The 21,995-nt window shown below is 56.8% G+C and overlaps 8 protein-coding genes across 8 annotated transcripts; 4 read left to right on the forward strand and 4 right to left on the reverse strand.

The window, feature by feature from the left end:
- Positions 1–95: 95 nt before the first annotated feature.
- On the reverse strand, positions 96–938 carry CHGG_10563 (uncharacterized protein; the record flags this gene model as incomplete). Its single annotated transcript, XM_001228489.1, has 3 exons — positions 96–637; positions 710–783; positions 859–938. 3 exons carry the CDS (start codon positions 936–938, stop codon positions 96–98), a joined length of 696 nt encoding a protein of 231 aa, XP_001228490.1.
- A 406-nt stretch (positions 939–1,344) lies between these two features.
- Positions 1,345–4,778, forward strand: CHGG_10564 (uncharacterized protein; the record flags this gene model as incomplete). Its single annotated transcript, XM_001228490.1, has 4 exons — positions 1,345–1,361; positions 1,507–1,648; positions 1,728–3,977; positions 4,029–4,778. The coding sequence occupies 4 exons, from the start codon at positions 1,345–1,347 to the stop codon at positions 4,776–4,778; spliced, it is 3,159 nt and encodes a 1,052-aa protein (XP_001228491.1).
- An 827-nt stretch (positions 4,779–5,605) lies between these two features.
- Positions 5,606–6,751, reverse strand: CHGG_10565 (uncharacterized protein; the record flags this gene model as incomplete). The annotated part of the gene is made up of 1 exon (XM_001228491.1): positions 5,606–6,751. The coding sequence occupies one exon, from the start codon at positions 6,749–6,751 to the stop codon at positions 5,606–5,608; it is 1,146 nt and encodes a 381-aa protein (XP_001228492.1).
- Positions 6,752–8,512: 1,761 nt separating this feature from the next.
- On the forward strand, positions 8,513–9,821 carry CHGG_10566 (uncharacterized protein; the record flags this gene model as incomplete). Its single annotated transcript, XM_001228492.1, has 2 exons — positions 8,513–8,546; positions 8,803–9,821. The coding sequence occupies 2 exons, from the start codon at positions 8,513–8,515 to the stop codon at positions 9,819–9,821; spliced, it is 1,053 nt and encodes a 350-aa protein (XP_001228493.1).
- A 432-nt stretch (positions 9,822–10,253) lies between these two features.
- CHGG_10567 (uncharacterized protein) lies at positions 10,254–11,351 on the reverse strand (the record flags this gene model as incomplete). Its single annotated transcript, XM_001228493.1, has 3 exons — positions 10,254–10,766; positions 10,859–10,888; positions 10,971–11,351. The coding sequence occupies 3 exons, from the start codon at positions 11,349–11,351 to the stop codon at positions 10,254–10,256; spliced, it is 924 nt and encodes a 307-aa protein (XP_001228494.1).
- A 790-nt stretch (positions 11,352–12,141) lies between these two features.
- Positions 12,142–14,401, reverse strand: CHGG_10568 (uncharacterized protein; the record flags this gene model as incomplete). Its single annotated transcript, XM_001228494.1, has 8 exons — positions 12,142–12,238; positions 12,299–12,365; positions 12,446–12,482; positions 12,537–13,190; positions 13,247–13,305; positions 13,418–13,650; positions 13,708–14,070; positions 14,127–14,401. The coding sequence occupies 8 exons, from the start codon at positions 14,399–14,401 to the stop codon at positions 12,142–12,144; spliced, it is 1,785 nt and encodes a 594-aa protein (XP_001228495.1).
- A 1,564-nt stretch (positions 14,402–15,965) lies between these two features.
- On the forward strand, positions 15,966–17,901 carry CHGG_10569 (uncharacterized protein; the record flags this gene model as incomplete). Its single annotated transcript, XM_001228495.1, has 3 exons — positions 15,966–16,781; positions 16,838–17,177; positions 17,240–17,901. The coding sequence occupies 3 exons, from the start codon at positions 15,966–15,968 to the stop codon at positions 17,899–17,901; spliced, it is 1,818 nt and encodes a 605-aa protein (XP_001228496.1).
- Positions 17,902–19,064: 1,163 nt separating this feature from the next.
- Positions 19,065–21,505, forward strand: CHGG_10570 (uncharacterized protein; the record flags this gene model as incomplete). Its single annotated transcript, XM_001228496.1, has 5 exons — positions 19,065–19,939; positions 19,990–20,304; positions 20,378–20,923; positions 20,984–20,997; positions 21,384–21,505. 5 exons carry the CDS (start codon positions 19,065–19,067, stop codon positions 21,503–21,505), a joined length of 1,872 nt encoding a protein of 623 aa, XP_001228497.1.
- Positions 21,506–21,995: the final 490 nt, after the last annotated feature.

Below are 21,995 nucleotides of genomic sequence, written 5' to 3' on the forward strand. Positions count from 1 at the left end.
CCCTCTCTCTTTCTAACTCTTCGTTCACTTCTCTCGCCACCTGCATAGATTCACTAGCGCCAATAGCAGTCAAGATGTGCCACCAACCGTGGAACTCAAAAAAGCCACGCCCACGGTAGCCCGACCCGCTCCCTGATCTCCCTCAGCTCGGCACAATACTCGAGGTCGATACTCCAGAGCAGATACCCAAAGACGCATATCCCAAGAGCCTTCCAAGTCCTCCAGTTCCAGTCCCGCCTCTTCGCATCCGGAAACGCCGGCTGAAGCAGATGGAACATGTACTGGCTCCTGAACAAGACGCCAAAAAGCGCGCTGACAAAGGCAAATACCTGATAAATGATCTTGGCCGACTGGAGGTAGAAGGCGGAAAAGGAAAGATAGACAACGGCCAAGCCGATGGTAATAAGACGGGCTTTCCTGGGGGACTGGCGCGCCGTAAGGGATGCTTGCAGCATGGACCAAGTCAGGCCGAGCATGGAGAACTCGTCGACGAACTCGAGGGTTTGGCGCAGCGTGGCGTGGAAGAGGAAGGAGCCGATGCCGAGGATGAGGAGGGTGATGGACATGAAGTCGTATTTGGCGCGGAAGAGGCCGCGGCCGCTTCCTTGTGGGTACATGGCCCGGAGGGCGAAATAAACTGGAAGTGTGAATGAGTGCATTCACGGGCAGCCATTTGAGGGTAAGAATAGGGGACAACTTTAAAACATACCATAGGCGACATTGGTCAATGCATTGATAAATTCAGCGAGGTAGTAGGAGATGACATAGTCTTCTTCGCAAAAGCTTAAATACACCTCATTGTCAGGGGTAGTCCTCAAATTAATTGCATGTATTCCATGTGATTATGGAATTACTCACTTGGCCCTACTGTTCGGTGGACTCCAAGCGCCGTTATTTGAAGACGCGTCGCCTCCAAATTGAATATTGTGGTGTCCCATGTTGGGTCGTCGGGTAATCGCAGCAAGTTTCGTTGTTCAAGTTTGCTGCTGGGGAGAAAGGGGTGACGCGTATCTACAGACGCGATACCTCCACTATTGGGCGATAAAGAATTAAAAGATGTTTGGGAGTTGGTGCCCAGGGTCAGAAAGTACAGTTAAACCCTAACCCTGTCTCAAAAAGTCCGAGACGCCTTCACGACCAAGGTACCGGTGAAACTCCAAAACGAAGTCATGGATTTATGGAGTAGAAATCCCAACTGATGCGGACAAGCGATGCCTCGCAGGTATATGTACGGGACCTATTTTAATGGAACTGTGGCAGAGCAAACAGCAAGCAACTGAGTGGCTGGCACAGGGTACTGTAATTACGTATTTGTCCGATTTGTATGTACATCCCGGCGCCTACATGGCTCACGGACGCACGTGCTTGGAGAAACTTCCTCAATTCAACTTTCCAACAGACCAATCTTTCAACCCCAGCAACCACGTTCGAAACATCTCATTGCGCCATCACCAACGAAAATCGACAACAAACATTCATCTAATCACGTGACGAACCAACACCGAGATCGCAAAAAGATACCACCGAAATCGCCACGAGTACTTGCAATCGGTCGAACCCCAACGAGAACTCCCGACCGAGTGCCACCGATCGACGCGATAGCTTTCCCATCCCCCAGATTGATAGGAGCGCGGGGCTCGGGCTGCCGGTATGTGTTTGGCACACCGCGGCCGACGCACACCCCCGACGACTCACGGCAAGGTCGCTGACAATGTGGGAACTCGCAGATCGTGGCGCCAATTCACCTTGTCGAGAACCACCCCCTCGGTTCCCCGCGGGGTGGAATTTGGGGCATGAATACCTCGACGACACCACACACGCCGCTCGAGAAACTCTTGTTGTTTCGCGGCATCGCCAACCATGGTATTGGGGAGGGCAGCTTTGTGACCATCGCCGGGATCCTCCAGAACAACAACCTCATCAAAAACGACGACACTTTCGATGCTCAGCGGCTGAATCCCGAGAGCCTGCGAGACCTCTTCCTGAGGCTGTTGCGCGAGGAGGTGAGGGTCGAGAGCGAAAACACACTCGGCCCCGATGGTGCCCTGTCGCCAGCGTCGAAGAAGCGCAAGCTGCAGTCACCGCCGCCGTTGACGCTTAAGGATGCCCGTCAACATATTGGCAAGCTTGAGAGTGCCTACAACAAGATCTACGATGCCTATCTCAACCACACGGCTGACGAAATACGGAAGTTCGAAGAGCAATATGATGAACTGGACGGGGAGATAAAAGAGCTGGAAAAATTGGGGACGACAGAACCCGACACCGGACCGAAACCTCCAACCCCACAGGGTGCTCTAGTCGTAGGGAAACACGAGCCAGGGCCGTCAAGTAGGGTTGGGCCATCCCCAGGGGCCCTGCCGCGGCCCCCCCAGGTTCCAGTTTCTTCGACGTCCCAGCAAGCCCTACGGAATTTACAACCGTTGCTGCCCCAACCGACAACGCAGAAAGAGGTTAGAAACGGGCTCTCGCCTTTACAACCGGCAGCCCCAGAGAAGGTATCCTCCGCTCCTCGACCGTCTGCTCCCACCCACCCTGAACTTGCGCGCTCTCCTCAGCTTGGTCCGCAAGAGGTATCCAGAGTTCCGGTGACAAAGTCAACCGCAGTCCCGAAGTCTCAGAACACGGCGCCTCAGGTTCTCCAAGCGCCGCAAGGTGTTACCTCTTTCCAACCTCCGCAGTCGCCTGTGCCACCCCCCGCAGGCGATGGGCTGCAACGACCGGAAAGTGCTCCAGGAGCGAGACAATCCCCGTCACTTCCGGGCAATGTGCTACCCGCACAGGGGCAGCTGAAATGGGAGCCGCCCTACCAACCAAATACCCCTTGGCGACATGCGACGAACCCTCAACAGCAACAACAGCAGGATCACCAACAACAGCCCAACATGCCAAATACACCGTCACAGCCTATTCCTCCCTCAAGAGGCTCTCAGCAACCAGCAGCAGCACATCCCAGCTCGGTAGCTATCCAAGGACAGACCACTAGGCCGTTGCATCCTCAGCAGGTTTTGATCCCCCCGCATTCTACGGCCCAATTTGCGGCACCACTCCAGTCGCCACAGGTCAGGGCGCCTGCAGACTCAATAACTGAGCCAGGCAAACAGCAACCACTGCACCCTACGGCGGCAGCTAGCAACGCCCCACAACCGCAGTCTCCCTACGTCCCGCCATATCAAGGTCACCCCGTTCCAACTCCAAGCCCTGCCACTCCACTTCATCCTACCTCCCAGGTCCCCCCACCCAGCCCAAGCCGGGCCGCCGCGATTCCGGCAGTTCCCACGCCGCCAGTCGCTGTTCCGTCCAGGCCGAGTCCTGGGTTAGCTGCTCAGCAGCCACAGCATCGGGCGGCTTTACAACCGCCGTCGTACAATCAGCAACATGCCCCGCGGGGCGGGCCGTCGCCGGCCCCCGGACCCCCAGACGCAGGCCAGCGCTACAGCTCCCCATATCAACCACCCCGACCTGCGGCTGTGGATCGCATTCACCCTCGGTTCCCCGTTACTTCGACACCCACGCGGGCGGCTAAGTTCAGTCCGGCTCCTTCCGCTCCTCAAACTCCTACTATGACTCTTCCTACGAGACTAGCAAAGGGTAGCGGGACTAAGTGGGTCTCGAACTCGACGCCGTCGACCCCTAAGCCGGGAATCGAGTTTCGGTTGGGATATGACGACGTGCCCAGTCCAGCTTATGAGCCGACGAGCCCCGTCTTGCGGCCCTCAGCGCCACCAGTGCTTAAGCAGGCGCCGAAACGCGAAGGGCCAACGGAAACCCCGAAACACAAACCAGGGCGGCAGCCTGCGCCGCAGCGACCCCAAGGCATTTCCACACCTCAACCCGGTCCGCGACCCACAGTAGCCATGCCGGCAGATTCCCAGGTCAAGCAGGCGGCTATGGAGTCGGAACCACCAAAAGTTAAGCACGAGGTGACCACGCCACGGCGGTCAACTGAAGCCGGGGACACCACCGCGGATGAGAGCGTAACGGGCCGTCCCCATCCCGCAAGCTGAACCAAGCGGAGAGGGGAAGAGCTGACCCCAACACCCGGCCGGGCCCCCCGCGCGAGCCAGCTACGCGAGGCCCTCTCCGAAGGCCTCAACCCAGCCGACCCGCCCAAACTCGTGCTCTGGACGCGCTCCTTCAACAAAGTCTGCGGCTCCGCGATGGAACAGATAGTACATCACCGGTCCGCCAACATGTTCGCAGCACCCATCCGCGAAAAGGACGCCCCGGGCTACCATAAGGTGGTCAAGCAAGCGCAGGACCTCAAAACCATCCGCGCCGCCATCAGCCACGGCAACCGCGCCGCTGCCCAAGCCGCCGCGGCCCTACCCGACGGCGCGGACCAGGGATCCTCCTCGGGCGTCTGGCTGCCCCGCACCCACGAACTCATGCCCCCCAAATCCATCATCAACTCCTCCCAGCTCGACCGCGAGCTCGCCCACATGTTCTCCAACGCCGTCATGTACAACCCGGACCCCCACCACGGGCCGGGCCCTGCCTTCCTCAGACCGGAGGTCGACGAGGACGAGGAGGTCGCGGACGCGGACGCCGGTGGGGGCGGTGGTTCTGGTGGTGGTGGTGGTGGGGTCGCGCAGGATAGTGGCGTGCTGGGGTACAAGGTGGATGAGTTTGGCGTGGTCAATGATGCGCGCGCCATGTTTGTCGAGGTCGAGAAGCTGCTTAGTGAGCTGCGCTCGGCTGAGGTCCGGCGCAATGTTCCTCCCGGTGCGAGTGGGGGGGGCGGCGACGGGGACGGGGACCAGTACACGCCTAGTTAGTGTGCTTGGTGGGGGTGGCGCTGGCTCTGGTGGTGGTGGTGGTGGTGGTGGTGTGGGTGGTGGGGAGAGTGGGAGGGATGAGGGGGAGGAGGAACAAGGGGAGGATGGGGATGGTGGTGGAGGTGGGGGGTGGGGTGGTCAAGAGGCGGCGGGTTGGGAGGGGGTAGGACGAGGGTTGAAGTCGGATGGAGAGAGATGATGCGAGTGTTTTGTGTACGTATGTACGGTATGGTCGGGACTGGGTCGGTGAGGGTTTGTGAAGCGTTCCAGGCTGTGTTATTGTTGTTGCTTTGGTGACGTGTTTGGGTTAAGGTCTGGCCTGGTCTGGTGGTGTGTTGGGGGTTAGGGTTATGGCGGTTGGGCCCTGGGTTTGATACTGGCCTTGCGATGAAGTTTACCTAGGGAGGTAGGTCTTCCAGGCGCGGGGAAAGGGTTATTCCAGTATGTGTATCGGCCCCGCTGCCGAGCCTTAAAAGTAATCAATATCCCCTCCTGAAACCTTCTGAGTTTCTTGGTTTGACACGTTGTACGGCCGGTATTAAGTAATAGTCTTGGCCAGAGATCAGGAGGTGGTGATTACGAGTTGGTTCAAAGTCGGTGGTGTAGGGCGGCGCTAGAGGGGGACATGTAAGAAATTGTGCCTTGAAAAAACTACGATGGTGGTGAGAATCTGAGGTTTCCTTGACTGTGTCATAGTTGTATTCTAAATACCTCACACGCTGAAAAGTGCCATGTCCAAATTTCACACCCGTGACTCGCTCAAGTTCTACCTGCTCCCATTCCCTGCCACTCCACCCTATACAAGAGGCCCATCGTATTAGTCCATCTCAGCCAGGTTTGCGGCCCAGGCCTTCCAGCAACTTCTGAACCCGTTTGCTCCGGCGTAGGTGGACAGGGTGGTCCAGGAAACCGGCGCTGGCTGGCTCGAAGCGCGGCGAGCCTCGGTACGTTAAGATCAGCCACTCGGCGCTCAGTTCCTTGTCCTCGAGCCATTTCTCGGGAACCCACCTCGCCCACTTGTCGAAGCTTTTCGGGAGGGGCCAATGCCACTCGATAGGCGTCAAGGGGAGGGAATCGGGATCCGTATCCTTTGGGTGCTTGAGGTCGTAAAGGATGAAGTCGTAGATAGTGGCTTGGTTGAAGTCGATGATGACGATGTTGCCATCGGGCTTGACCATGATGTTCCGCGGCTCGATATCGTTGTGAAGTACCGCAGTCTCCCTCCAGATGGTAACTTCGGCCTCGAGTATGTTCTGGAGGACGCGGAGGCGGAACTCCTCTGGCGGCAGGAGGGCGTAATCCATCTTTCCGCTGCCGGGCTCCTTTTCCCCCCGGTTCATAAGATCCAGCATGCATTCGCCCTGGACGAGTTCGATCAAGATCATGCGAACCCATCGCTGCCGGCCCGGCTGGTCGGTCTGGAGCGCGAAGGTCCACGACCCGTGGTAGGCAGGCACAATTCCAGTATTCCCAATCACTGGCAGCATGGTCCTATAGGCCCAAGCCTCAATGCTGTAGTCCCTGTCTGCCCATTTCATGCAATCAAGGTGACCTCCTTTGCCTTCATATTCAGTTCCATCGTCCCAGGCGCTCAAGAGGTAGTCGACGCCATCGTAAATTTTGGCCACGTACTCGACCGACCGGTCCCCATCGAGGAAGCAAGTGACAACACTGATACCGCCACGGGACGGCCGCGTCAGGGTCCGGCCGATGGTTAATGTCCGTTCAGGGCCGGTCGGGGGCTCCGTCTCAATGGGCGGGTTGGCAAGGGCGAATTCAACACGGTCGATTTGCCAATAGGGTACGTCTTGCCATGGGGACCAGTCGACTTCAGGACGGGGACTAGGCCCGTAGTCGCCCGTGAATGGCTCTGGCGGCAGATGTTCACGGATGCGGAGGGTTTTGTTTTCTCGGTATATGGTCGACGTAGCGCGTCTTCGTAATTCACCGTCGCTTAAATCCGAGGATGGCATGGTTGCGGTGACTGAAGACTAGGTACCAGGTATGTACCGAGTGGGGTGCGTGTTGGTGAAAAGATAAATCCAATGATTCCGGTTGAGTATAATTGCGACGAGAAACGGACAAGAAACATCACCAGCATCGGCATCGGGTGTTTACGCCAGGTTTGAACGCTGTCAACAGATGTGGGCAGATGCAACTGGTTCCCGCAAACTTAATGTTGGTTGGTGGGTGGTTGGTGGTTAGCTACCTAGGTACTTAGAAGTTAGGAGGCGGCAAAACCAAACCCCCGGTGGGACCAACCAAACCGTCCAACCACACAGTCTAAGAAAGCTGAAAAGGTGCCACCAACCGGCTAGACATCCTGGCCACCCTGGCCGCCTGACCGCTCTGACCTAAAAGGTAAACAAAAAGATGAGACAAGACGAGACGAAACCATACCAAACAAGATTATATGAGACAATATGAGACGAGTTCAGCTGCAATGTAGGCTTGGGCTGCTTCCCCGTTCACCAATCATCCGTTTGAGTCCTGTCAGTTTAACATCGTTTTGTTTCGGTTGGCAACTTCTAATCGACCCGGAGCCGTGGAACGGCGCCGCAAAGGCCAGGTACTGAAACATTTGGGGGCGGGGCCTTTGAGAAGACGGTGATTATTTTAGGGTAATTAGCGTGCAGCGCAAATATGTGCGAAGGGTGCCTCATATCGTTGGGCCGCCCGGCGCCGACTTCCGAAATTCGAACGTCCCCTGTCCCCCGAACAGCCCCTGAGTCCCTGGCCGGCAACGGCCGCTTGGAAGCGTCACGGGCTTCTAATAGATTCTTCACCGTCGGGGTTTCGAATCCAAGGCTCCCGAGGACCACGTACCTAGGAATTTATATGTAGACGAACGAGAAACATACCACATTCAACGTGCTCATGTACTCATGCGTACGAAGTAATGGCTTTCTCCAGTGCTACTAGGAGTCGTAGATTCGTAGAGGCCACCGCAACCGTTTTGTCTGTGACTCGTCCACTGGCTTCTCCGCGACAGTCGTCTTTTTCAGGATCAACCTGCTGAACAAGATGAGTGTGATAATTAGGTACCTGAGCTAAGATACTTCGGGCTTGCGGCTGTCCCAACGAGCTGGGACAAGAGGCGGGGAAAGGGGGGCAAGCTCTCTGAGCCCCTATCTTGGTGCGTAAGGGGAACCAACCAAGAGGCGACGGCGACACGGTCGCTCAACAACTTTCCCAAACCATGTTGGGCCTTTCTGTGCCTCGAGGCTACCTTACCTGACGTACTGTGCCCTGGGTGTAGGTAACCTGTGGCCAGTTCGAGACCTGGTCGAAGCAGTTGGGCGTCCAGAAATGGCTGGGCCTGCCACAATTCAGCGTCACCGTGCTCCCTTCAGGAGAGTGGCCGGCCAGAAACTAGCAGAAGGGGGCGGCCGGCCTTGGAACCTTGATACTGGAGGCGGTGATCGAGAGGAGAGCAAGACAAGACTCTGGCGGCTAAAGCTCAAGAGTGCTTGCACTGAGAGCCGATATAAAACCATCCTCCCAACCCACGCCCTTCTCTCAAAGTCAAACAACAAAAGCCAAAGAGACCAAAGAACACTGCTTGAGCAAGCATACACATCCGCTTTTTTGCTGACCGCAAACTGTGTTGTTGTACAAGACATCAAGCCACTCCCCCGCCCTACCGCCGAACCTTCGCCCCTTGTCCTTGTCCACCACCCCACCGCCAATCCAACGTCGCTGTCGATAACACACGAGGTCATCCGTAGCCCATCATGGCTCACGACAACGGCCCTTCCACGCCATCAGGTCCGAAAACACCGGAGCGACAGGGCCAGCAAAGTCGCCAACCTTCCCCACCGAAAGCGCCACAAAAGACATCCCCAGGAAAGAGTGTGGAGCTGCCCGTGCGGCCGTCGCCCTCGGGGCAGCCAGGGACGTCGCCTGCGAAGAAAACTCGATCGTCCCCAGGGACGAGCTCAAGTGATTTGACGCCCAAACCAGGCAACTCTACACCCAAGAATACACACTCAACCCCATTCTACCACTCAATCGACGCCCAAAGGTTCCCAGGTGCCAGATCACATTACTCGGTCAGCACCTGGCTCAGCCGATGCGACGCCCAAGCCGCGATCTTTGCACCCAAGTGCATCATCCTCTCCTAGCCAGCAACTCCCGTCTCGGCCAACCAACGAATCTTTGCCCAAGTCGTTGCTCCCTGCGGCGGAGCTGTACGAGTCCACACCTAAACTGAAAAGTTCGGAGTCGACCTTGCTTCAAGCCTTTTACGAACCCTTGCACTCTCTAGACATGGCGGCGGATTTCAAGCCAGGAAGTGACGGCGACTCAAGCGCACGCGTCGGACAGACCATCCCGCCCGAATACTGGGTGCCGATCAACATCAACCATTACTTAGTCATCGCGAACGCCCACCTCTCCAAAAATTCGGTCAAGCAAGCCTTGTCAGCCCGCCACACCCCGACACTCGAACCTACCTTCCGCGTCAGAAGAGAGGCTGATATCGTCACCTACTCGTCGACTCATCTCACCTACGCGGTGAGCCACGCTTTGGGCGCGACTCTAGCACAGCCCGTTGAGGTTACGAACGAGTATCAGTACAGTAACCTAGCCCGAGTCGACCGCGTCTGGAGGTCATGGGGCGCCACGACAGGCTCGTTTGCGATGCTCGAGATAAAGAACTACGGGATAATCGACGCGGAAGAGTTCCAAAGGGCTATGTATCGCGAGCCGGGGGTCAAGAACTCCACTCTTTTTGCCAACCTGTCCATCTTGTCCATCATCAAGCAGATCACAAACTATGTGCAGATCCCCACCTACGGGACGCGGTACGCCAGCCTCTACGACGGCAAATACCTCTTCCTAGGTGTGTTCGAAACACCGCCCCAACCGACCGACCGCCCCATCCTCAAGGGGACCTTGGTCCCCTGCACTGGGGCAGAGAACACACAGGCCCGAAGGGCGCTACTCGGCTGGCTCATCGAGGCCTGGGAGAAGAAGCAACGGGGCGAAAACGAGAACATTGCCGAGACCCAAAGGCCGCCTCGCCCTCCGCGCAAACCCTAGGCCACATTTTTGGTAATTGATAGGGGGGCAGGGCGGAATTGATACAGGGGCAGGGCGTTACGCGGAAAAGAAAAAAGAAAAAAAAAAGGAAGAAAATCACAAAACAACCAAAAAAAGAAGAAAGGGCTGGGGTCAGTCACACGAGATAGATGAGAGCATAGAATGATAGAGAATAAAGACAACACTCGTCGAACCCATGCATGCAATCATATCACGCCTCCTAATAATCATTCTGATGGATATAACATGAGCCGATGAGCACCTGACAAAAGTATCTGTGGTATTATGATAGTAACTAGCCAAAAAGGTGGTCTATAGGGTATTTGAAAAACTAGCTCCAACAGCGGAATTGTTCGCGCTTACGCTCTATCCAAGGTTCCTTCCCATACACAGAGAATCCTGGCTTCCTTACATCTGCTGTTCATGTGACAATTACCAATCCGACGTGTCTATACAACATTGAGCACCACGTTTCACCCAATACTCCCGTTCCTCTTCCTCAGTCAGCGGTTTTACAACCACAGGGGCCTGTGGCGTCGGTCGTGGGGGCAGGTCCGGGAGGTCCCCGTTCAGCCTGGCCTTCTCGAGGAGGTGGTTACGCATCTCGAGCGACCCGGCCGCGCCAAACAGCTCGGATACCGACGGGTACCGACTTTGGGTCTGGAAGGCCTGCATGGTTCTCACGTCGGCGAGGTTCACGACGGCGCTGTCTGCCCACACGCTGCGGGATTCCGGCTTGCCCTCCCGCTCCCTCGCCGCGGCAAGGAAGTCATCGATGAAGGTTGAGATGGGCCTCCTGTTCGAGCCGTCGGACCGATTCCAGGACAGCTGCTGGGACAGATTGGCCCGGTTCTGCTTGGTCATGTGGAAAAAGGTGCCGTGGTTGTCGTCTTCGTCGCCCGCGTAGAGGATTTCGGTGACCATGATGCGCAACGCCAGGGACGCCTGGATGCCGTTGTAGACGCGGATGTTGGCAACATTGTTGGCACCTGCAGGGCCAGCGCCCTGCAGGTTGGCCTGTGCACAAACCCACTCACAGTTCTTGGTTTCAGCTGGTGCAGCTCTAGCTGCAACAACCACAAAATCCATTTGAGCACTTCCTCTGCCTCAAGAATCATTGTTGCTATCCATGTAGAAGAATTGCTTGACCTGCTCATACAGGTGCTTCCGGTCATTCAGCTCCCCGTTGTGAAGGAATTGATGGTATTCGCGGTGAACAGGGCACCAGTCCCGGCCGTTCCTCCGCAGCTGGCAGCGTTTTCGGTTCCCCAGCAGAGCCCGACATTGGTCGACTTCCATCGCCGCCCTCCTCATGAGCTTCGTGGACAGAAGGACTAAGTTGATCCTGTTCCGCCTCGGCTTGATTCTCAGCTCGGAGTCTTCCGTCAAGGTGATGTCAAAGCCGATGACAGCGAACGGGTCGGCTTCGTCCTCTGCGGGCTTGACGGTGATGATTACCGTCTCGGGCTCGCCTGCTCCCGGCAGCGATGGAGGCTGAAGCGCGACGAAGGTTGTCCGCGCCGGGTGCATGGTTACAAAGCGTGTAGGCGAGAGGGGGAGGGTGGTCGCCACGGGTGAAGCGGTTTCCGTGGCGGCGTCTTGGGAGGTCTTGTCATCGACCGAGAGCCCGACAATGACACCGCACTGCACATCTTGCTTGTATTTTGCTAATGTAAGGAAGAGGGACGCCCATGATGAAATAGATTCGGGGTTGTGGTTTCGTGGGCTTTGGTTTAGTTCAGAGTGTTCGAGTTGATCGGGGGGCCAAGCAAAGCGTCAACTCCCTTTATATAGAACATCGCCCGACTTGGAGACATCTTGCTAATAAATCAGCCCACCTCGGCTCCCCACTCGAGGCTATAGCGAGATAAGATGGGTGGAACCTCTGACGTGCTTGATCTTCCGCACTGCCGAACTTGTAAATGTCCGCATGTGACCAACCTGGAGTCTGGCCTGATACCAACGTCATCATTGACGATAATTGCCGAGACATGACTCAAGAATCTTTGCGTGAAGAACACAAGTTTTTCGATCTAGGCCGGGTGGCCGATGGAGGGCCTGATATGTGCCTATACATAATTAATGACTGCTTTAAACGCTCCCATTGCGAAATCCTGGTTTATCGGCCTCGTTTTTTTATTGGTGTTAGAGTTCCCGAACTACCGTTCGGAGTCTGGAATAAGAGTAAGCAGGAGAGACAAGGACAAAAGTAATGGCCGAAAAGGGAGGGAGAGGAGTCGAAGTGAATGGAAGCACTGAAAAGAAATAAAAAAAAGAAAATATTGAGAGGGAAGGTGGCGAAGATATCCGAAACGTTGATTCACGGCCTGGGTACTCTGTCTATGGCCTTCCGTCTTGACCGGGCGATCCTCCAAATGTTCCTTTCCAAAATCTCGATGAACGCCACCAACCCGATCCTAGAACGCCGTCCATACACCCAAAAATCCAATCCCGGCGCATGAAGGCCTTAGACGTACTCGGTTGTGACCGAGTTGTACCGCTGGCCGTTGTACAACAGGGTGTACTGCGTCGAAGCAGAGAGATCTGGAACCATAACGTTAGTTTGGGCCACTAAGTCACCCGCATCTCCAGGGGTTGGGGGAGGAGGCGAGGGAGAGACTAACAGACTGCCTCAATCTTGCAGTTGAGTTCGTAGTACCACTAACCACTTATTAGCACAACATAACAGTGACGAACTGGGGGGGCGATACATACGTTCCCATCACTCCCCTTGCGTCTATGCAACTGATTCTCGGGTATGTGGCTGACATCGGCCTCAACATGGCACAGCAGGGTGACGTTATCATCCCTCGCCAAGGGCGCGTCTCGCGCGGTCCGGTCGGCGTAGATGTCCATCTTGATCTTCTTGATGCGGCCCCCGGAGACGGGCCCCGTCCAGACGAAGCTGGTGAAGAAGGGCTCGTTCTCCGACACGGCATCGCCCTTGCGGATGAACCACTCCATGGTGTAGACCTTCCAGCAGCCGTCCAGGCCGCACCAGTGCTTCTTGTTGCGTAGGTGGTGGTGCACCTTGTCGTCATACCGCAGCCGCCACTCGGTGCCGTAGTGCTTGCGCGCCTTGCGGTTCTGCACCCGCACAGCGGTCAGCTGATCGGGCGCGCTCTGCGCCAGCCCCTTCATGACGGCGCCGTGCACCACAGCCAGCCAGGCGTTGGGCGGCTGCATGATCTGGATGGAGGGGTCGATGGCACCACGAAGGCGTTCCTTGAGGTAGTTGGAGGCACCGAAGCCGCCGACCAAGAGCACGGCTTTAATGGGAACCTTGGAGGACGAGATTTGATCCTTGACAAGCTTGACGACTTCTTGCACGACGGGTTCGAAGATGACACGGAGGTCCGAGGCCTGGGGCTCGTTAAGGGGGGCTGCTTCCAATTGGCTTCGCAGAGATGGGGGCGGAGGCTTACCTTGAGGGCGTAGCGCCCGCGGCTAATACCAAGCTCTTTGTTGTTGGCGAGGCCACCGACTGGGATGGTGTATGTTTCGTCGTCCGCTGCGTGCAATGTGAACTGGCGCTTGACCTGCGTGGGTGTTAGAAGGTCTTCAAGGCAAAATTGGTGGGGCAGGACGGGGGAAACGTGCCGTTTTCTCGAACCTCTCCATCGCATCGCCGAGCACCTCATCATCCCATCCGTCTGCCTTCCCCAGCTTGGCCTTGAGGAACTTGGCAAACCTCATGTTGAGAAAGGTGGAGCCGCAAAGGGCGCCGGTACCGGGGGTCGCCTCTTGAACCTCGAGAATGGGCTTGAGGTTGGTGATGGTGTAAGAAATGAGGTCGACAGTACCGCCACCAGCGTCGCAGATGACAAAGCTGCCCCGTTGGTTAGCATCTCGGCCTCAACCGTGGGTTGGCAGTGGAGGGCCTCACCTTTCGTTCACCTGAAGACCGTGGGGGTCAAGGCCGTGGAGGGCGTAGATGGCGGCGGCCTCGGGTTCAGAGATGAGGTGAATTGGGGGCGTGGTGGTTTGGGAGAGGGGTCCAACGGCTCGATGGCAGGCTTGCTTGGTCTTGTCTTTGGCCAAATCGCTCCAAATTGCGGGAACTGTGACGACGAATTCGAGGGCGGTGCTCTTGACAACACCTTCTCCCAGCTTCTCACGCAGGGTGTACATGAGATGGTCAGTAAGTGCCGACATGTAGTCGGCGACAAGCTTGTCAACATTGCGGCCACCCCGCGTGGCGGCGCTAGTCACTGCGGTTCCCATGGATTGCAGAGAGGGGTCAAGGTCACTGGCCGAGTCAGCATGCAAACGGTGATGGAGGCAGCGCAGGTGGTGAGAACTAACAGCTTGAACCACTCAACGACCTCATCTGAGGGCGCATTCATGGGGATGGAAAACCCCCAATCCGGATTGTCGTTGCCATTGGCGTACCACAGCTTGGTCGGGACCTTATCTGACGACTCGCCCTCGCGGGTTGTCTTGGAGATGGGCCAAACGGTGACAGCAACGCGGCGATCTGGACGCTGTGTCTCGGCCCAAGCTACGCCCGAGTATGTGGTACCAAAGTCGATGCCGACGATGATCTTGCGTTCGCTGATGCTGAGTTTGTCGAAATCCATGGTGTACAACTGTATTTTGTAGATGGATGCGTGTCTCGAACGGCTAGAGGTGTTGGGAACCTCGAGAGGCAAAGAGGCACATGTAGGTAGGTATGTACGGTACGTACAAACGGAGAAGGTGGTTGGAGAAGGCAGTGAAAAAGAAGAAGACTAAGTATTTCACAAGTGCGGAGGCAGAGAAAGGGGCAGAGGAGGTAGGTAACTGTCGGGATGAGATGAGAATAACATACAGGAGAGGTAATGATGAACAGAGAGTTTACAAGCCGAGAACAAAGCGGCTGAGATGCGAGGTGTGAGCGTTTGGTTGTCCGGTGCTTTGGTTGTTCGGTCGACCGAAGGCCAAAGCGGTGCTAGCTCTGCATCAACTGACGGAAAGGAAGTGCCTTTCACGCCACACTTCAGACATGCGAAGGCGGCGCAGTGCCTCGTCCACGGGCGACTGGGCTTCTGGGCTTCTGGGCTTCTGGGTTGTTCTGGCACACAGCGTCATGATACGGGAATGGACAGCCTCCAGCGGGGGTCCTTATCCATTCCTGGTGGGTGGAATCCCCGCCATGCAGCGTCAACGACGCCCCTCTGGGCTCCCGAGCTATCGCTAAACGCAATTCGTCGGTCAGACTTCAGCCCGAGGGGGCTACCTAATGCAGTTTCGCTTCCCGAGGTTCGAATGCGCTTCGTCTCCCACCCACAGTCAAGCTGGGAGCAGCGGGAAACTGTTCAAAGGTTGACAGGTGGGCTGGTGGGGTAAGGTCGACAAAAAAGCCCGTCGGTAAGGCTGCCCGGGCAGGCGGCAGGTGTGTAACCACGGGCTGTTCTGCTTGCTTCCTTGCTTGCTTGCTTGCCGACACGACAGCGCATCATTTGAGTGCTCGCGTCATCGCATGATCCGAAATTCCGAAGCTTCGGGTACTGCGTTGGATTCCGTCCAACCGTTTTGGCCCGACATCTCCCACTCGCCTCTGGGTGCAGCAAACTGTGAGGTTGCGGATGAATAGATGAATAGGCAGAGGAAACGTGGAGCAGATCGCGGGGCAGCATCGTGAGGCTGCCCGCTGTGGACTGATGCGTGCTGTTGACCACAGAAGGCAAGTGGGGTTGTGGAGCACGCTAGCGATCGTGGCGCCCCCCGACTGCCAAGAATGAATCACCACATGCAATGAAGCGCATCTCGACCCTTCCATTCATCCCGGGCAACCCAATCTCAAACCGGGGCCGATTTCTTTCCATGATGCTTCTCTCCGATCAAGCTGATTTTGAAAAATTCGGTAATTACCTAGGTACCCATAGCTGTCCTTGACGTCAGATGGACAAAATGCACATAATAGTGATTGTGATGGGAATGCTGGCCTGTTGTTCATTCATTTACCATTCCCAGCTTCGACGGTTTCCGTCGTTTGCTCCGGTTCCCAGGGTCAAACTGCCCGTCTTTTGTGTTGATCCCATATAACCCCGCCCTCAGCCTCACTGCACGTACTCCAGGCAATTTGTACCTGCGCATACACGGTTCTTCTCCAAACGCCCATACTTTGTCCTCCCTCCCGGTTTTACTTGACCAACCAAAAAAATGGCCCGCAGAAAGTGGTACAACGGCCCGGGCAGCACCGCCCCCCCGCACAACTCCCGGAACTCTCGCAAGTCCCCCAAGGCCCCCAAGACCCCTAAGTCGGCCAAGATCCAGCCGATGGAAGATCTCAAGCCTGAGTTTGGTGGTGAACCCGCCAAATCACCTCCCGCCCATGAAAGTGCGCCGCCAAAACGACCCGAGAAGCTCCCGCTGAACGAGCACACCGAAACACGAGCAGGCCCAGCAGGGCTGCACCGCCAAGCGCCGCCGATCATGGAGGCACGCAGTCCTCCTACCTCGTTACCCAACCCTGACAGTATTGATGCGGCCATCAGCGGCAACCCAAGGTCAGATCAGTTCCGAGCTTTCCCGACCCCTCAGGTTCAACATCCAAGGTGGCATCAGCCGTGGTATCCCAGTTTCAAGGTTCAGGATGCCTTATTCGCGGCCCAATATGCTTACCAAGATACTCTCGCCCAAAGGCTGGCATTATCGCGAGACGATATGGAACCGCTTAGCCCACAGCGCAGCCCAGACCAAGACGAGGAAGACAGGGTCCAGCGGGAGATGGAGAGCTTGCGGGAGCAGCTCAGAGAGGCTAACAGCCGCGCCGACCAGGCGGAGCGGGCAGCTGAAGAACTAACTCGACAGCTTCGATCTAGCAGGTCTAATGAGCCGGTGATGGACCACAATAACTTGGCAGACACGACGACGACGCTGAAAGCGGAAAATAGTGGCCTCAAGGCGGAGCTAGACGAAGCGCGATCTCACATCTTCAGCTTGCAACCCTACCGCAAAGACCTCACTCCGAAGGAGGTGGGCCAGGTAAGCTGTTTCACCCGCCGGACCATGGCCGGCCCCGGCCTAACAAGAAGCAGGACTTCGATGATCTCGTCAACGGCATCACTGACTGGGTCACCAACTTCATCGATCCGATTCTTGACGACGACAATAAGATGGATGACGTTCTGGCGGCCGCTAAGCAACGGCCGGCAGACGTTCAGAAGCTTAAGCGGTACTTACACAGCCAAGGCGACTTGGTCTACGGCTGCATGTTTCCCGAAACGGATATCGACATCCTCATTGCTGTCGTGATGCGCTTCCTGCAAGACCACATCTTCCAAAAGATTCTTTACGGGGCCGTCCCTAAGACGGTCGAGGTCATCAGTTTCCTGGAAGGCCAGATGCAGACCAACGTCGAGCCCAAACGAGGTAGGCCACCACGCCAAACACTGTTTTGTGTGGTGGAAGACACGCTGATTGCAAGTTCTCAGACCTCTTTGCTTTGCGGACGTGGCGGGCCGAAGCCCTCAACGCCGTCCTCTGCTCGCCCGACTACGCGCGCTCACGGCACGGGCGGATTAAGGAGCTCACAACCGAGATGGCGTTACTCTTCAAGGTGTTCCGCAGGGACAAGGACTGGAACGGGCTCTGCGTCGCCTGCCAGGATGGCATCATTAAGCCCGCGGTGGCGTTGCACGAGAAGTTGATGACGTCGACGCACCACTTCTACCTTGACCTAAACCCATACATTTTATGGAACTCCCGCCAAGAGCTCGAGATGAGCCCAGACTTCCTCGACGACCTGCACACGCTACGATGCGAAAACATACTTCAGAACCGAAAGCCCTTCAACGTGGCCAAGCTGGACCCTCGGCCGAGCAAGGAGCAGCTCTACAAGGAGCTCAATAACGTGGCCACCATTGTCCCGGCGCTCTACATGAGACAAGTAGGCAAGGGGGACGTGATCAAGGAGCCGACGGTGGTGCGCATGCAGCAGGTGCTGGTAGCCTGGGGCCCAGAGGAGAAGAGGGAGAGATTCCTTGCCAATGGCCAGCGCACCCTCATGCATCAGCTGTGCTTCTCACGGCGCGACAGGGGGGAGCGGGCACAAGATGGCGGTGTCTGGCCATGGCGGGGTCTGCAATGGGGATGAAGGCCGAAATTTCTCCCGGCCTACCTGACCTGTATGTACCTATGTACACAACAATAGCTCAACGGCCAGGAGGTCCAAGCGTCCATGCCAGCTACGTAATCACGATGTCGAGGTGGTGAAGGTGGTGATGCTGGGAGATGGGGGCAATTCACGTTTCTGTAATTTACCGTACCATTTCAACCCCCACTTTCAAGGGCTGTGTGCTGTAAGACACAGCAAAAGACCCACACTCAGATAGAGCACAAATGCTGCCATGTGAACATCCGTACCGTGTCCACACAGATCGCAATCTAGGACGATCGTTTTGCGGTCGTGGCGGTAGCAAAATAGGTAGGCCTGTTGCCGTATATAGCCGCTCTGTGGTCCCCAGAAACATCCTGAAATACGCCTCGGTTGACCGATGCTAATTATAATACCGTAATAATTCCCCCACTTCTGGCGTCTTACCCCACCCAAACTCGGGGGTGAGTCCGGGGTTGAACAGAGCCTCGCTCCCTTGACACTGTTGGGCTTAGGTAGAGGTGTGGTAACTTTCTAGGTGGTTGGGTATCGATTACAGGTAATTTCGGAATATCCAGCTGGCAGCAATAATCATCGCCGATTCAGCTTTTAGCTTGGGCTTTCTCTTCCCTACTTGTACTTACCTTGCCTGCCCCACCATTTGCTCCCGTTCTTTTCTCCCTTCCATCTGTTGGAAAACGCAACTGTCCAAAGAAATCCGTTTTCTCTCCGCGTTCTTCCCAGCGACAACCTAGTCGGGAACTGAACGGCAGCCAACCAACCTCAGAACTTTTACTTGTCACCAGCAAGATTGTGGTAGCGGCGAAGCACAGCCCAGTAAGTTTTGATCGAGGTGAAATGCAGCCTCACTCTCACTGCTGCAAGCGTAGCACCAGACGACCTAATAGTGTGCAAGTCATTGTTAGAAGCAAGCGACATCACCCTTCGGGAGGAATTTGAGCGCTCAACAACAACCGTGCGCTCCTAGAATCCCTTGCAACTTTACGCTGCCAGTTTAGGTCGAGCCTCACTTCAGGTAGGAAGAAGAGTTCACACTCGTGCATCCATACAGCCTCACCCTGCTGTCCATACCACTGAAGCCCGCGAGCCTCCGTGTCTTACCCCCGGCGAGCACACGTCACGCGTTGGCACTCGTGACCCCCATGCCCAACGCTGACACCTCCATCTGCGGCATCGTCTATCAGGAACACATGTGGCTGACTACGATTCGACAGGAGCGTCTGGACAAAAGGGTTCGGCCGCGCCGCCAGAGCGTCCGCGGGGAAACCGCTCTTTCAGGCTTTTGGCGTTTGCCTTCTTGGGTCGCACTGTTGAACGGTGGTAAAAGCACCATGGCGGCAACTGTGCCATCAACAAGGGCCTTCTATGGCCCCATAAACCCAGCCATTCTCGGGTTTGATTGGGACGAAGATGTGGAGGAAGAAGTTGGGGGGCGCACGGAGGGGGGCCTGGTTGAGGATCGCCCACCACAAACACAACAGCAACGACCCCACCAACAACAGCCACGACGGCAGCCACAGAACCAACAACAACGCCGCGAGCAGCACCAAGAGCGGACCGTTCCAAATCCGTGGGGTCTGGGATCCGCCGTCTTGGACTTCTGGCGCTTCAACGCTGCTCTCCTCCGAGACTTCGACGATGATACGGCTAGCGTCGCGCCAGGTATGGCAACGGATGGCGGAAGCGTTGCTGGAGATGCCACGAGCGCGGTGACGCCGGCAGGGGGGGCGCGGACACAGGATCCGAGATTACCCTCGGCGCCTCTCGCGGACCGCTCCGCGGCGTTGACCCCCCTTGGGGGCGGGGATCTGTTATGGGGAACGGGGGCACGGCGGGCGGGGGAAACACTCCCACGCGGGGATGCGGCCACAAACCGCACAGAGTCCAACCGGTCAAACAACCCCTACGCGGCAGCCATCGAGGACAGACAGAACGCCATGACGATGTCGTTCCTGCGTAGCCCGACACGGACTGGACCCGCCGATGCTCTCCCAACCTCGGCACTCGACGAGCTTGGGTACGTACCAAGTTATGGGTTCCGCTTGGGCACTCTGCTAACTCTTACAGGTTTGGGCAAAGATACCAAGTCGCAAGGAAGACAGCCACGGTTGTTATCACAAACCAGCGGAGGCTGCCCGATATCCTCAGCGGGGACCGTGACTGCATCATTTGCACCGACACCAAGCCCGTGTCCGAGTTTCCCACGGCGGCGATCACCAAGACCTGCACCCACGAGCCAACCGCGTGCCTCGTCTGCGTTGCCACATCCATCCGAACCGACCTTAGCAGCCGGCTCTGGAACGAGATCAAGTGCCCAGAATGCCGTGAGCTGTTGGAGTACGATGATGTCCAACGCTTTGCGGATGACGAAACGAAGGAGCGGTAAGCACCCCTTCCCCTTTCCTCGCTTTTTCCTCCTCGCCCCAACCAGAAAACCCTAACACCCCATACCTAGCTACCAAACCCTCTCCTTCCGCTCCGCCATCTCCTCGTCACCCAACTTCATCTGGTGCACCTCGGGGTGCGGCTACGGGCAGGTGCACGAGGGCGGAGCGTCGTCGCCCATCGTGACGTGCCGGCTGTGTGAGTACCGGTCGTGCTTCCACCACAAGGTGGCATGGCACGAGAACCTGACGTGCGACGAGTACGACACGCTGCTCGCGGACCCGGCCAACTTCCGCAGCCGCTTCGACATCGAGAACGAGGAGGCCCAGCAGGCCGCCGCCGCGCGCCAGGCCCAGGAGGACGCCGACCGTGTCTTTGCCCAGAGCATGCTGGCTGAGGAGCAGCGTGTCGCGGCCGAGGAACGCGCCGCCAGGGAGCGCGCCAAGAGGGAGGAGAAAGAGGCCGCCGAGAGGGCTGAGCGCCAGGCCAAGGAGCGCGAGATGCGGGAAGCCGTGGCCCGCAAGAAGCTCGAGGAGGAGGCCAGCACCCGCACCGTCGGGAGCACCACCAAGCCGTGCCCCGGGTGTCAGGCGCCCATCGAGAAGAACCAGGGATGGTAAGTAACCCAACCAACCAGTTATACTGTTATTGATCAGAGCTGACACTACTTCCGCAGCGCGCACATGACCTGTAAGCTTACCTTTTCTGCTTTCCCCCTTTCCTCAGGCGGCGGGCGGTCCCAAGTGGGACGCACGGCCCGCCCTTCTTCTTCGTTCCTCCTCCACGATAGATGTTAAAACAGGAGGCGCGACTCCTTTGCAGGTATCAGATGCCGATCCCAGTTCTGTTGGGGCTGCAACGCCGTATGGACCTCGGACCACAGCATCAGCTGTCGGGGCGGGCGGCGTTGAGCGATGAGGTGGCGCGGGCCGCATCGGGGAGGGGCGCCGGACGGTGGACGTGGCGGTGGCGTCGTTGGAATATCAGGTGCGGCGAGTTCTGCCCTTCTGATATCGGCTTTTTATTATTACTGTCATTTTTGTCGGATGTTGTTGCTGATGATGGTTGTTTGATAGGCGCAGTGTGTAAACACGAGTTCTGTTGGGACTGTCTCGCTAGCCACAAGGAGATCTTGGAGAGCGACAACAGTGCCCACAAGCCGGACTGTCCTTGGCACCCGGACAACATCAAGGACTGAGCCGGGTCGTGTTGGGAAAATGGCTTTTATTTTTTATTTTTTTTGATAACTGGTTTTGGGCTGCATTGCGAGGTGGGCGGCGGGAGTTTAGCGGTGGGATTTTGGGTGTTACGGAGTTCGGGATAGCGGAGCATGTCTATTAGCGAAATATAGCATATACCATACTCGGAGTCACGCGAGAAAGCTGCTCTGTTTTCCTTCCATTGCACATGCAACCCCAAATTCTCGTCGAAAGTCACCTGGAGAATCAATCCCCTGCTTAACATTTGGCTGTTTTGGGTCAAGGCAGGTTCCGCAAGAGGATATCGACCCACCAACCAGCGGGGCTCCACTCCAAGCCCTACAAATCAAAATTTTCGCCTCTCCCAAGATCCCTCAAACTCTTCCCTAACCACGCTTCAATCGCGGAAAGGAAACGAACACCACGCTTTTTGCGTGCTGTCCATCACCCAACCATGCAAGATCTTTAGCCCAGGCATTCCATTGCCTT

The sequence above is a fragment of the Chaetomium globosum genome, genomic scaffold (assembly GCF_000143365.1).
Source record: "Chaetomium globosum CBS 148.51 scaffold_7 genomic scaffold, whole genome shotgun sequence".
Lineage (NCBI taxonomy): Eukaryota > Fungi > Ascomycota > Sordariomycetes > Sordariales > Chaetomiaceae > Chaetomium > Chaetomium globosum.